The following is a 15,937-nucleotide window of genomic DNA, read 5'->3' as shown; positions in this document are numbered from 1 at the left end:
TCTGGTCCCATTGATGCTGTGTTTTTTGCTTTGGAGAAGGCAGCTCTTACCTGAGCATCTGAGATGTCAGGGGGACAGCACTCTGCTCGGATAGATATTTGCCCTTTTGGTGGGGGGGAGAAGTTTGCGCTGAACCTGTCAGCTAGGATGTTGGCAATGTCTGTGGGTTCGGTGTATTTTTGTCATTTTGGACTAATTCTGAGCATATCTGGGAATTCCCACCCAGGTTCCTAACATAACTAAAGAAAGCCTTGTGGTTATCCTTAGTGTCCTGTGCAATTTTTCTCTCGAAGCTGGCCTTAGACGATTTTATGAGTGCCCGTAGTTTTTTGCTAATACTAATCAGAGATGCCTTCCCTTTTTGGGATTTTGCTCTATCATGTAGTAGCTTCCTCCTTCTATTGTATAGTTTGTTTATGGCTGGGGTCCACCAGACAGGACGTCTGCCTTGGGAGGATTGGGTCTTGGTTTTATTTGGGATTGCATGATCCATGCATTCCTGAAGGTGTTCATAGAATGCGTTTATAAATGATTCTGTGGTCTGGGCCATATTTTCCACAGGCCCGGGGGCTTTGACAGATTCCACCTCGGTTTTGAGGAGTGTGAAATTTGCTTTAGAGAAGTTTTTCACTGTGGTTTTCTGGGCAGTGGGCGGGGTCGGGATGTGAATCTCCAGTGAGATTAGTTTATGGTCTGATCTTACCAGTGAGGGATACACTTCTGGTCTGGAGCATAGAGTCCCCATGTTGGTAATGATCAGGTCCAGTATGTTTTACCCTCTTGTGAGAGTGGTAATAAGTTGTTCCATAGCATTTGAGTTTATAAATTCTAGGAACCTTTGGGCTAGGGTGTTGGAGCTCGAGTAATGCTCCCAATCTATGTTTGGGTAGTTGCAGTCGCCCAATATAATGGTGTTTGGAGAGACCGTCATATTTTCCAGTGTTCTCAGGAAGGCCGAGTGGGGTTCCTGGGTTTGGGAGGGTGGTCTGTAGCAGGTTATAAACTGGAAGGCAGTTTTACCCACTGTTAGTTGCACATGGATAGTCTCTGATGCTTCGTGCTGTGCCACCAACCTGGAGATGTGGGTATCTTTGATGAATATTGATACTCCCCCTCCTTTTGTGGTTCGGTCCAAGTTTTGGGGCCGAAAAGCATGGTATGAGGTATAACCTGGTAGTGCTGGGGTGCTCTTGGGAGCCTTGAACCAGGTTTCTGTTACTGCACAGATATCGATGTTCTCCATGCTAAGGAGAGTTTCGAGTGCGTGCATCTTGAGGTTTAGACTTCTGGCGTTGAGTAGCATTACTCTTAGTTTCTTATCCCTTGTGATACCTATGGAGGTGGGTTTGTCTTTTGAGCCTTGCCTTAAAAAGGCACTATAGGGGTAGCAAGAGCCTTTGCCAATATCTGAATGCCCAGGGGTGACAGGTGCAAGCCGTCCCTAGCGAAGCATCGTGGCTTGTCGAGCATGTCATCCCAGGCTGACAGGCATTGGATCCCCTTTGAATGACACCAACACTTAAGCCAATTGTTTTAATTGATCATCTTGTCTTCATATTGTGGCATCATTCTTGGTGAGGGTAAGATGCTACTTAAGGTCAGGGTCATACCGGCCTGGGCTACATGCTTAGAGAGCTCCTCTATGTCTCTTTTCATGCAGTCCAGGGAGGTATGTCTCAGGTCATTCACACCAGCATGGACAATGACTGAGTCATATTTGTACTTGCCTTGGAGTGACCTGAGTGCTTGTGTTATGTGGTGGATCCTAGCGCCTGACAGGCAGCTCACCGTGACCTTCTCCTTGTTCAGCCTGGTGAGTGGGACGTCAGTGTGCCTGACGATAGAGTCACCTATTACAAGTGTATCAGGTGTGTTGTTTAGCCTTAAGGGCTGTGACTGTTCGGCACACTGGCTTTGTGAGCTATGTGTTGCACGTGTTTTGTTTTGGGGTAGCGGTTGCTTGGGTGTCTGCTTTGGAGGTCTCTGCTGCTCAGGCAGATTTTTATTTAGAGTCTCCGAGTATGTTTTTGGGTGTTTATGTGTTTGGTTTGCTGTCGTGGTAGGTCTGTGTGAGACTGGGATTGTAGTGAGTGTGGTTTCCTTCTCCTCCTGACTGGTTACGCCAGTACTGAGTTGAGAGAGCTTAGCCTCCAGTTTGGCTATATGGTTGCATCTCTCACATGTGTTGGAATTTGATGGGAGGAGGAGAGGGTTGTCTGTGTACATGAGGCAGTTGTAACATTGCCTCAAGATTCCCAGATTCACCAGCTGGACCGGAGAGGAGATTGACAACTGACCTTTGGACATGCTAGAATAGTATTGGGAATTCCTTTATAATTGAAAAAAGGGCCAATGGGGAACAAGGTACTCAAGGGGAGTTTGTGAGGGTGTAGTGCTTTTAATATTTTAGTGCTGACTTAGTGAGCAAGTGCCAGGTAACTTAAATGCAATGTGTTACAGGTAACTTAAATGCAAAAACGACAAACAGTAACTTTCTTTCAAGTGAAACAAGGAAATAAGTACAGTAAGCAATGCAGATATCACTAGGGAGCCACAGAAGCACTGAAAAGCCGTGTTTTAGGTGGAATTAACGTTTCAGGGAAATAACAAGCAAACAAACAACAAGCATACAAACAAAGCTAGATTCAGCAGGCCTGGATCTAGTCTATGCTACAGCAAACAAGGTGTACCAATTTCAGTAAGAAACAGTTCAAATATGCAGGGACTATAAGCCTTTAACCAGAAATCCCCAGCTCAGAAGGGCAGAGTCCAGTCTCTCCTCCCACAAGAGTGCAGACCACGAACCATCTTAGTGTAAAATAACTGGCCTGAAGCCCAAGTGCTTAAACCAGAACTAATACACTTTTAGAATAACAGACACTGAGCCCTCAATCAGGAGTTCCCAACTTAGAAGGATGTAAGCTACCTGTCCTGCCACCACAGTGCAGGCCACAAACCTTCCTAATGTAAAACAACTGGTCTGAAGCCCAAGTGCTTAATCCAAAAGACTTAGAATGATAGCTACACTTTAATCAAGTTACTACCAAGCAGTAATAAATACAATTGAATACTTTAAAGAATGCCTGGATTAGTGCTCAAGTTATACAAACAAAGCTAGATTCAGCAGGCCTGGATCTAGTCTATGCTACAGCAAACAAGCTGTACCAATTTCAGTAAGAAGCAGTTCAAATATGCAGGCACTATAAGCCTTTAACCAGAAATTCCCAGCTCAGAAGGGCAGAGTCCACCCTCTCCTCCCACAAGAGTGCAGACCACAAACCCTCTTAATATAAAATAACTGGCCTGAAGCCCAAGTGCTTAAACCAGAATTAATACACTTTTAGAATAACAGACACTGAGCCCTCAATCAACAGTTCCCAACTTAGAAGGATGTAAGCTACCTGTTCTGCCACTACAGTGCAGACCACAAACCTTCTTAATGTAAAACAACTGGTCCCAAGTGCTTAAACTAAAAGGCTTAGAATGAGTTACACCAAGCAGTAATAAATACAATTGAGTACTTTTAAGATGACACAAAAGCAAAATAAAGTAGGAAGAAACACAAATACAGTAAAAGCAGATTATTTTTTTTTTTTAAGTGGAAAGAGAGAAAGGAAAGAGAGAAAGGAGTAGCAGAAACTAAGCTGATTGGCCTTCTCAGATGTTTTCCCTGTACTGGGTAGAATGAGGTAATGACACTAGACTGGGAAGAGGGTCCCAGATCAAATTTACACTAGGGGCACGCAACTGTAAAGCCACCAACAATAAAAACACTATACCAACAGGGAGGGAGGGAGGGTGGGAAACAAACTGCAGAAATGTTTCTCACAGCTGAAAAGCAGCAGCGAGCCTTTAAATGAAAGTTTTTAAACAGCTAAAGGAGCCTCTAGAAAAAAGAGTTTAACTGCAACAAGTTATCAGAAACAAACAACCCAACAGATGCTTAATAAAAGTGGACAATTTCCAGTTAATACCTCACACACAGTGAAACTTGCTAGAAAAATACACAGTACACAAAGTGCTATAAATAAAGAAACAAAGAACAAAATAAACAAAAAACAGGATACTTAATGTTATATATTATAGCTCCGAGTTTCCTCAGTGTCTTTCCTTCGATCAGCTCAGTGTGAAAATGACTAATATAGGCAGGGGCCTAAATGGCAACGTTTCTGTTAAACCTGTACTTACTCATAAACCACTGCGCAGATAAAAAATTTTAAATGTAATTTTAAATATATTTTATAGGTTTATTCTAGGACTACAGACTAGACTTGGCACTTTAAGTATGTCTATTATATTGTTGTTAATTTACAGCTTAATAGTATTGTTTTAATTGAACTTTGATTCTGATTGGCTGTTTGTAACTTTTAAATATGAGTGAATAATGATTTTAACTGTCTGATGAAGTAGCTCTTGCTACGAAAGCACTCACCATTGTTTATACTTTGTCTGTGGATTAAAATTGAACTTTATCTTCACCTGCCTTGGTCTGGTGCCTCCTACAATTTTTACATTGGATACTAGTCTTTTTGGAGGACCAGTTTGCCTACACCATAGTGTTGCTTTTCCTTCTATTTAATTGGATTAATTGGGGTTTGAACCTATGTATATAAAGTTGGTTGTTTGCATTTGTATTTTGTCCATTGAAGGCAGGTGGCCGAGGTACCAGTGTGTTAAAGTAAAAGAAAATCAAACAGTCTTGCTGTGTTTCTGCCTTTTTTATTTGTTTTGATATATGCTTTGGTGTAGTGATGGAGTTGTGAAGAACATAGTATATGTGTTCATGCCTAACAGTGCTTTGTATACTTCATCCTTAAAAGCCATGTTTGCCAAGCATAGTTAACTCCATATCTGTCTGTAAATAATACTTCAAAGACCCATGAATTTCAATTTTACTGAATAACCAAATGCTCTATTTATGGAATTAATTTTATGGATTTCCATTGGACTAATGCCAATAAAATTGTGTGGCTTTGATTATAAATGCAAAGTATGCATTTTATTCCAAAGCTGGTCTTTTTGACGTTTTTATAATGCTCCACCAATGTGCTACAATCTCTTGTTGCCATGAATTTAAATGATACACCTACCTGCTTTAACACTTTATTTTATATACCTTGCACTTTTTAAAACCCAAGCAGATATTGGGAGAACATTCAAACTCTACCCAGATGGTGAGTAGAGGTCAGGCCTGAACAACAGGCCCCGGAGTTGTCAGGCTGCAGTGTTTTTCCACTTACTCACTATGCTACCCACTTGTGTAAATAACATCCCAGACTAAACATTAAAATAGATCAAAAACTAATTCTAAAAACATTTATAAAAATTAATATAATCAGGAAGAATATGAAACTATCTAGTCCACAGGATAAACTGAAATCAACAAAAAGGGCCACATTCTTTCTTCAGTACTTAAGCCATATAATCGTCATAATAATCTGCTGAGAAAAAAAATCAGTACTACATTGACATTTTCCTTCCCTGTTTTTCTTTCCCTATAATTAGCATCCAATTTATTTTCTTCTATTCTTTTCATTCATCATTGTTCTGTTTTTTTCTTTTTTCTCCTTTTTGTAAATTTAATATACTATACACTGAAATTATGAAATGCTGAAGATAAATTTCAAGAAAATATTGATGACATTTAAATAATGTTACTATATGTTGTTTTGATTGATCAGCAACTGATCAATGTATATATATATATATATATATATATATATATATATATATATATATATATATATATATCACATTTTGTCACTTTGATCATATCATACATCACATCTATTTAGTGAAGTTAATTAGCCAAAACTTGGCATTCTGATATAGCTACTAACACGCAGCACATGAATGCAACAACTCAGTACTTTCAACATACAGAAAATAAGAGAAACAGGTTCACTGGCCAAATGTTGTTCACATGTTGCAAAAACGACCAGGCAAATTATGAAATGACTTCCAGAACAATTCGATCAACTAGTCAATTCAGTGGTAGGCAGGAAAGGCAAAAGCAATCATTTGTAGTTAATTGAATAATGGAAAAAACTTAGATTACAACAAACATGAACAGTAATAGATGTTCATCATTCATACTGCCCGGGATACAGCATCTGGTAAGTTTCCCAAAGCTATAACCCCCTCCCACTCTAGTCACTTTGGCAGCCTATAGGCTAATCCCTTTTGGAGGGAGCTATAAAAGCAGCCAGATTGGCTAAAAATCCTCAGTACTTTCTTGCTGTCTCTTGAGATGCATCCCCGAGACTTCTCTGGAGCAGCAGTCAGCCAAGGCTTCCATTCAGACAGATAAGACCCCTTTTTGAAACCCTTTCCACACATATAAATAATATTTTTAATATTTTTTTTAGTATTTAAGTGGGGGTTTGTTTGGTGAAAATAGTGGTATTTCACCTTAAGAATACTGTCTTTTCAGGTATGTAGGTAGACATTTCTCAGTTACTGTTAATGTCTCTTTAGGGACTCCTTCCGAAGAATAGACTGTCTTTTAGTGGCTTAAAGCTTCTTTTAGTTTTCCTTTCCTCCTTTGAGTGTTTTTAGGCAGTCAGGGAGTATATATCTAGGGGATAAATGGACATTTATATGAATGATTTTCTTTAATAGTTTAATTTTGCATGATTTTTCGAGGCTGTTAACTTAGATATTTCTGTTTTGACAAGGATATCTTGTGTACTGCTTGCATAACTTTGTTTTGAGGCATTTTCTATTTTTTGGAAAAGTTGTGTGCTGCTTGTGTTTACTAGTGGCAACGCATCTTTTGACTGACTCCCTTCAACATACCTTACTGGCAGTCAAACTTCTTCTCCAGCTACAGTATGGCTAATTAACCCAGTCCTGCTTGTCCTTCCAAAAGTACCTAAAAAGAAAAAAATACAATTAAAGCATGTGTCTGTGCCTCCCGTGCATTCTTCCTATGCCTCAGTTGATGGTGGGTGACTCTGTAGTGGCCACTGCTGTTTCCTTAGACCACAGGCTGTTTCCTGAAATCCCTCTGGTGTAGCATTGACGGCCACTATGGACTGGGCATCAGACGCATCTTCTGCAGCTGTTCAGTGCTCTTCTTGAGCAGGGTCTTTATCATTTTGTCGCAATGCAATTGCAGCGAACATGGGATCATTGACCCTCATTCAGTGAAGATCATTTCAGCATTTCTCTGAATTTACCAAGAGCAAACAAATACTTGCCCTACAGCACAACTTTGCCCTTTTCTCCAGTGTAGTGCTATCTTGGAGTTGGTATATATAGTTGGGGGGGTTCGATTTGCATAGCTGTTGGTCTGTTGTGCTGCAGTTCAAGTATTTACCTGCCCTCTATAAATTCAGTGAATCGTTGAAACGATTTTCGCTGAATGAGGGTCGACGATCTGGTTTTCACTGCAATTGCATTGTGACAAACTAATATAGACCTCTTGGGCATGGGTGAACCATCTAGTTTGGGTGTGGGAGATACTTAAAGAAAATCTTCTCCAGGTGCCTGGGGAAAGAGACCTCTTGGTGTCCCTAGCCATTCACCCCTTAGTGATGTACCTAGAAAAAAGAAAGAGAAAATGAAGCACATTGAAAATAAAGAAATGGTTGGTGTCAATAAAACTGACAGGTTGCTTATTACCAGGTTAATAATCACCCTGGCCAGGAGTCTATTACAGTCAGTCAATGCTATGTGCTATTTGCCTACTCCTAATTGCAGTACCTTCAAAATTCTGAACTACCAAGGCTATATGTGGACATTTATTTTAAAATGTGCTAATAGCTTTGAAGAATTTTATGCTTCTCTGACTCATGAAAATTGTGTGTAACGTGTCTCAAGTGTGTAACGTGTCTCAAGTTTCTAAACTTGCCTTAAAAGTGTGTATGATTGTGCTGATACAGTTTCCAGGGCTTCTGCTTCAGTTGCTGTTTTTAGTAGATTTGTTTGGGTACATAACCAAAACTTTTCAGATGACTTAGTCAGAAATTTTGAGTTCACCTTTAGACACAAATGTTTTATTCCTCCTGCTACTACACACATCCCCAAACAATGGGATGAGAGAGGCAAATTAATGCAAGAAGTTTCTAGAATTTTTCAGGTCTCCAGATTTTTCCTTCCCAAACCCTCCATTCTTTTCAAAGGGCAGAAATAACAAATAATGTATTCTGCCAAATAACAGGCAGGCCCCCAAGAAGAAATTGCAAGAGGATAATGACCCCAAATCCAAAAAACAAAAAAGGTCAGACACTAACTTCAGAATAATCATGCCAGAGACCTGATCACCTTCTTTCCCTACTCCTGCCCCTACTTCCCTTCCACTTTCTTAGTATGTGACCCTCAGTGCTCCACCCTATCATCAGATAACTTCAGGCAAATGAGTTTTGAAGGTGATTCAGGAAGGTTACAGCTGGCAGTGGATAGATTCTCCTTTTTTTAGGGGCTTCCCCTTCACTTTCCAAACCAAACAGAGTTGTTTCTTCAGCTGCTCCAACACATGTAAGAAGCAAGTGTCAAAGAACATGTTCCTGCAGAACACTTAGGAAGGGGTTTCTGTTCCAGAATGTTTCTTTTCCCAAGAAAAAGCAATCATGAAAACCAGTTTTGGATCTCTCCTTCCTCGATCTCTCTACGAAGGTTCCAAAATTCAAGACGTTGACCCTCCAGTCAGTGTTACCCTTCTGCCAGTCCACTGTGTTATGATAACCTTAGACCTCAATGATGCTTACCACCACATTCCAATAGCATACAAAGTGAGAAAATTCCTAAGATTTTGTGTATCTGGGTCACATTATCAATTATCTGTATTACCGTTTGGGCTATCTACTGCACCAAGAGTTTTTACAAAATGCCCAGCTCCTGTGGTGGCTCACTGAGGACTGCAGGGTATCCACATTTTTTTTTATTTAGATTACTTGTATGCTTGTGTAGATTCTTTTCCCAAATGCCAGGAGGCCTTAAGAAATGTTTTAACCCCCCCCCAATGCATATGGAGTTTCAGATAAACATTCAGAAATTCACCCTGACGCTGTCTGTCACACTGGATTGTGTTTTTAGGGTACCTTATAGACAGCCTCGTGCTGAAAGCCCTTATACCGCAAGACAAAATGGAAACTGATAAGCAAGTATTCCTGAACTTTTCTCTTCTGACTCAAGCTTCAGCCAGAGAATTCCTCAGAATTCTATGCCTTATAGCTTCTATGATCCTAATGATGCTACTTGCTAAGCTGCACATGAGAAAGATTCAGTGATTCCTAAAAAACATATAGACCCAGCATCATCACCCCCTAAATTTTCAAATAACAATGCTGGGATTTTAAAGTTAGAACCACAGTGGTGGAGAGATCAGATGTCTCTCAATCCAGGACTCCCTTGCTCTCATCCTACCCCAACACAATCGGTCTTGACAGACTCCTCAGATTTCGCTTGAGGTGCTGTTTCTATGAAAGTAAAAGTGCAAGGTCTGTAGGACAATTTGGACAGTGAAAAGCACATAAATAACAAAGCAATGCTGCCTGTGATTTAAGCTGTAAAAGCTTTACATCATCTTTGGTAACTAGGCCCTCTTCAGGTGATCACAGACAACACCAAAATTATGTGATACTTAAACAAACAAATCATACCAACTATGCCACTTGGCAATGATAGCTTGGGTGTTATCTCTTCAACACTCTCTAATTCTTAAGGCCTCTTATATGCTGCCAGAGCAAAATACAGTGACAGACAAATTCAGCAGATCTTAGACAGACCATCATGAGTGCAAACAGTTCAGAGATATTCCAGGAAATGATCTAGATGTGGGGAGCATCTCGAGTATATCTGCTTGCCTACTTTCAAAACACAACTAGGCAAATTCTGTTCTAGGAATCCTCTTCACACAAGTTTTCCCATTCCCCTGGTTGAAGATGTTCCTATATGCTTTCCTACCCTTTCCACTAATTTCCAAGGTACTTCTGAAGATTCAAAAAGATTTATCAGCAATCATTGTGGTGATTCCCTTTTGGCCCAGGCAGAATTGGGTCTCTCTTCTTATGGAATTGGTCAAGGGCAATTCCAACAAGCTTCCTCACAGATTGTATCTATGTACACAGAACAAGGGGAGTTTGATACACCCTAGTATCAAGCAAATACAACTGACTCCTGGATGATTCAGTTTTGATAGCTTTCAGGCATCTTTTTCAAGTGGACATGTAGGAGGCACTAAAGCAGGAAAGAAAGCCTGATACTAAAATGTCATATGCTGGCAAATGGGAAGAATTTTGTAATTAGTGCCTAGCCATAATCAGGGTCCCATCAGGGAGTTTACACCCCTGGTACTTAAATATTTGTGTGATTATTATCATCTGTCCTTTTGTATGCTTCTATTAAAGATCATCTTGCGGCCATTTCAGCTTGTCTGACCATGGATCACCTTCTTTCTTCCATATTTATCTTCAAACAGTTTATTAAAGGGACATTACACATGAGACCCCCACCAAACAAATACCTCCATCTTGGGATCTCAGTTTTGTGCTGTAGAAACTGGCTTTATCACTTTATGAATCTTCTGATTTGGTTGCATTGAGATTCATTACTTGGAGAACTGCTCCACTTGTTGCTCTGACATCTGAAAGGTGAGTATCTGAATTGCAAGCTCTTTTAATGAGAGACCCCATCTGGTTTTCCATAGTGATAGGGTCACTCTGTGGACTAAGCCCACATATATGCCTAAGGCTGGCACGGAGTTCATTTTGAATCAAGCCATAAATCTCCCAGTTTTCAATCCACATCCAATAAACAAGGGAGAACACACTCTTCCTGCCATAGATGTGCACAGGCAAGACTTGACAGAGCCAAGAGCATTACAAAAGGAAGACTGTCCAAGGCACATGAGCCATAACAGAGGCCATCCTTTACATCAGTGTTTTGGAGATGGGAACTGTCCTTCAAGCATTTCAGGCATTTCAGAATTATCTCCCCAAAGGTGTGATATTGATCCATATAGACAATATAGGTGTGGTCTGGTACATTGACAAACAATAACATACTAGTTATGCTGGGAAGCAGTGACAGTGTGGCAGTGTGCAATGTCTTTTCTAGTAGCAACACACATTCTGGGGAGTTCCAGTGTCTTAGCAGTGCAACTAAGCAGATTTGCTCTTCTGCCATGTGAGTGGTCCCTCAACCAAGCAGTGGTATCAATGATTTTCAATCACTGGGATTAGCTGTGCTGTGACTTTTTCACTTCCCACTTGAACACCAAATGCAGCAGCTGCTTTGCCATGATTTTCTCAGAGGGTCAGTCAACGAGGGACACTCTAGTCCACAAGTGGCCCCCAGGTCTCCTGCATAAATTTCCACCCGTCCCTCTTTTAACCAAGTTTCCACAAAAAAAAAATCATTAGGTACAAGGCAACAGTAATTCTCATGCCCCCCCATCTGGCCCTGGCATGTTTGTTTCCCCCACCTTTGGCCTCATTTGAAACACCTTCTGTGGATACTGGATTCTCATCCAGACTTTTTGTCTCACCCATCCAGCTGGTTTTCAGGTTGGCCAGCTGGATGGGTGAGACAGAAAGTCTGGAAGAGGATCCAGCATCCATAGAAGGTTCCTCAAGTTCTATTGATGGCCAGGGATGCCAGGCTGTCCTCTTCTGATACCCACATTTTATTATCATCTCAGTAATCAAACAGTAGAAGAGTTTACAGAAGTAAGTGTAAAAGATATGCAGTCCGGGCTTCCTCTAAGGGCTTAGACCCCCTTTTCAGCACCACTTCCTTCTATTTTAGATTTTCTAACAGGGTTATTCCAAGAAGATGCCAGCTTCTAAACCATTAAAGTTCAATTAGCAGCCATATCTAATATTCATATTGGAGCAAATCACAATCCTACTGCATTCTTAAAGTTGTCTAAGGATTTCTTAAAGGGATTTTTTTCTGCTCAGACCCCCTATCAAAGATTAAATCCCCCCTTGGGCTATTAAATTGATGCTTCAGGCTTTCACCAAACTTCATTTTGAACCAGTGGCATCTGCAAAATTGAAGTTTTTGTCTTGGAAAACTATCCTTCTTGCAGTTCTGACCTCTGCCAGGATTTCTGAAATACAAGTCTTATCTTGCAGCACCCCCCTCCCCCCCACACACACACACACTTGATCTTTAACAAGGTAGGGTGTCCCTTCAAACTAACCCTAACTTTCTTCCCAAAGTGGCCTCAAAACCTGTTCTGAATCAGACTATTAACTTACCAGTTTTCTTTCCAAATTTCTTCATCAAAGGCAAATATATTTTACACCTGATGGATGTGCACCATCAATTACGATTTTATTGATATCATACCAAAAATATCAGGAAAACAGATCAGCTTTTCATTTCCTTTTCAAAGGTTAAATTGGACAGGGTGGTTTTAAAGTCACATTGTCCAGGTGAATCTCCAGTAGCATTGCCTTTGTCTATAAAGAAAGAGGATTAGCACTTGAATACAAATCCAAGGCCCATTCAACCAGAGCAGTTGCAGCCTCCACTGCTTTCTTCGCTAGAGGTCTCTTCGATGAGAGTTGTGCTGTAGCGACTTAGTCTGTAGTTCATACCTTTGTAACTTACTATAAGCTGGACATGCAGTCAACATCCCATGCATCCTTCAGCTCCACCATCCTTAGGAATTTCCTTCCTTGGGACCACACAGGAATTTTAATAGCTGGATCAGACATCATAATACTAGATCTGTGTTGTCTTTATCCATCTGGTACAGCCTCCCTCCTCCATCCCCCTTGCCGAAATTGTCACATATGGCTCTTGGCTGACTGATAGGACCTGCCCAGGGCATTGTCATATCCTCAGCCTCTGAGATGACTTTCTTCCATCATCACTATTAGCAAGATATAATGTATTCTTGGGAATTTTAGACGACACATGAGAAGTAATAGGACAAACTGTGTCTAATTTATTGCAGGAGGCAGGAGAGAATTATGGGCAGGGAAGGAGCCTGATCCTCAGATCCAAAAGCTTGGAAAAAAGGCACTGAGGTCAGAGCTGGGTTAGATTTGATAACCCATTTATTGAGCTGGTTGGATAAAAACAACACGGATCTTATATATATATAGTTTTTGTTTTACTTTATTTTCCTCCCTTTCCTTTTACGTCTCCTCTCCTATATCCCCTTCCCCATCTACTCTCATGTTGTTTCATTTCAATGCTTATTTTTAAAGTTTTTCTGTGTATAATACAGCATCTCTTTTATGGATTTGTGAAATGAGCTCAGTAGACTAAATTATATATTTTTAACTATATAGCAATGTTTTCAAAAATCTTAATTTCTATGCTGCTAACTGTGATCTTAAAACACATTATTCTTGTGCTCTCTAAACCTGTATTTGATATCTGCTTCTGGCTGTTGTTGTGACTGTGAAGGGCCTTGTAGCCCATGCTAATAAATAACCTAATCAAAAGGGTTCTGAAATATATAAGGGGATAGGGATTGACAGAAGTTAAACCCATATTCTCATTATATGGGTAAGACCACATCCGGAGTACTGTGTCCATGTCTAGCAACCACTGAGTGGAATGAGATTGGTCTGGCTGAAAGTGTACAATGCAGAATTGTCAAAATGGTGAGGGTAATTACAGAACCAAGGTATCAAGAGATACTTTAACAGTAGATGTATTTAACAGAAGAGAGAAGAGAAAGCAAATATATGATCTGATAGCATGGCATTATCAGGGCAGAAGTAGGTGGGAAGGAGTTTTAGGGACAACACAAAGGGTAAAGAAGGTGATATGGATACTTAGTGTGCACAAGACTATTTCATGGCTATCATAATGAAATAACTGTTTCACGGAAAGGTTGCTTGTGGTGCATTATGACACTTTGTTAAAGACAGTATTGGGATTCAAGGATGACGAGAATGATTGGATGAAGAGATGGGTAGTTGAAAGGCAGCTATTTAGACGGCCAGCTGCAGTGCTTGGGTAGACTTATTACACAATAAGTCTTCTACAGTCAGTAACTAAGTATGTTCACATGTCTGTGTTAAGATAATTAACTGCAGATAAAGTACATTCTGCAAATCAAGAATGAACATATCACCTGACACTTGCCTGGCAAGAACCATTGCTCTTTGGTCACCTTCAAAACCCCTTGTCTGTATCTGGTGGATCTCATTTGGTTAAGGTAACAAAGGTGGAACAAAAAATAGGAGTTAAACCATTTTGTTTTTAGCTGAATATATAGCCATTATGGCATTCCTGTTACTAAGATGTTGTTCTTCTACATAGGTAGCACAGTTTGCTTTTGCTCCTTTTCTTCACTCATCATTTTTCTTGTAGTCAATGAGAACCCCCAATTTTAATTTTCTGATGGTAAAAGTTTTAACAAATATAACTAAAGGAAAGAAACTTTGTTAACTAGATATTCAGATGGGTTTTATTTCTCACATGTTAAAATTAATGGCTTCTGAATTCTAAAGCCTTCAGAAACTAAAAGCATGGTTTATCTACTGGCATCTAACTCATTCTATGCTTTTTTTATAGAACTGCAACTTCTAATATGAGTTTAAATGCATGTTTCATGGGACTTTACTGACACTTCTCATGACTTTGGGGAATTTGTGGACATATAAAGAACAAAAATTGAATTAAATGTATGACGCTTCTATTTCATGCTAAATATAAAAGATATTAGAAGAAAAATATCTATATTAATATTTAAAAAAAAATATATATATAGATATATCGATATATGCATGTATATTGTTTATGCTTTGAAGGACTTTTCAACAGCATACCATTTCATGTTACTTTTTTCTATTTTATGGCAGACCCTGATAAGCTCATAGGTTTCAGTATGTTTTCTATTACAGTGTGTCATGATTCAAAATGTTGTCTATGGAGCTCAGCATAAGAAAACCAGACAAACACAGCAGTTCGTTGACAAGCTACAGAAGTAAGCACTGCTCTTTGTTTATGTTTTGCTAGTTTTGCCAATTTGCTTTTGTTTAACTTGGCTCATTCTTATATGTGTAAAAGAATTAAATTCCTATGAATGACATCTGGAATACATTAATGATGCTGTATTTGTGCACCAGTGAAAGTAATTCCGTTCCTTGCTATAGTGCAAAAGACAAAGCAATGTAATAGATGTTGTTTATTAGTTTAGATTTTACCTGTTGCTCTTTCATCTAGTGTAAGTACAATAAGTTTTAAAATGCAACAGTTTGATTACAGAGGTGTTAAATATGTTTCCTCTATGGATGGAAAAATGCAAAGCTTTTTGTAAAATAAACCATGACAAAACAAAGTGTTTCACCAACCAGTACTGGCATAAACTTTGTTCCAGAGTCCGGAAACTTTGTGGTTAAATCAGTTTTATTTTATGTTGGTCCTTGTTAAAGGACCATTGATTCACATTTTGTTTCATTGTGCAATGCAGGGATGGTGCTATAGGAAATCAAATGAGACAGAAAGGGAATATGATACACTTACATGCTGTCAATAAGACAACTTAATATTTTCTTATGCATACCCTGTGTAGGTGTTAGAGTAGGCTAACTAATGCATTTGGTGGAAAGCATGCTGATTGGCATGATATCTTACAGCAGTATTCATGAAAAAAAGCTCAAAATAAATGATGGTGATGAGTTCATTATATCATTGCCAGCCTTTTAAACAGACAATGCTAGACTCTCGTATTAGATCTATTTATGTCCTGCTGAAAGGCTGCTAGGAATCTGTGTCTGTCGTTCCCATTCTCTTTTTCCCCATTCCAGTGAATTTTTTAAGATTATTGTTTATGAATTGACAGAAGAGGGGTGTAGGGGTTACAGCACTGATAATTCATAGGTACATATACAATTATTAAGCATGCAGTCCAGAAGGCCACTAATAAGCCTAGCCCAGATTTCCAATTGCCCCAAAGCACTGTCTGGTTAAGTCACTTCCTCAATGTCACACATTAGGCAAATGAAGGCTGAGGAAATCA

At 39.5% G+C, this 15,937-nt stretch overlaps 1 protein-coding gene across 1 annotated transcript in view; it reads left to right on the top strand.

Annotated features, from left to right (window-relative positions):
• The window catches only part of TTC23L (tetratricopeptide repeat domain 23 like), an 893,819-nt gene that overhangs the window by 828,294 nt on the left and 49,588 nt on the right, over window positions 1-15,937 (top strand). The window contains exon 11 of the mRNA XM_044070199.1: window positions 14,820-14,902. Coding sequence (XP_043926134.1) covers window positions 14,820-14,902 — 83 coding nt within the window. The remainder of the gene's footprint in view (window positions 1-14,819; window positions 14,903-15,937) is intronic.

Source organism: Protopterus annectens, chromosome 1.part0 (assembly GCF_019279795.1).
Source record: "Protopterus annectens isolate FY-2018-M chromosome 1.part0, PAN1.0, whole genome shotgun sequence".
In the NCBI taxonomy this organism is placed as follows: Eukaryota; Metazoa; Chordata; order Ceratodontiformes; family Protopteridae; genus Protopterus; species Protopterus annectens.
Note: the sequence above shows the minus strand (reverse complement) of the source record. Positions and strands in the feature narration are given on the sequence as shown.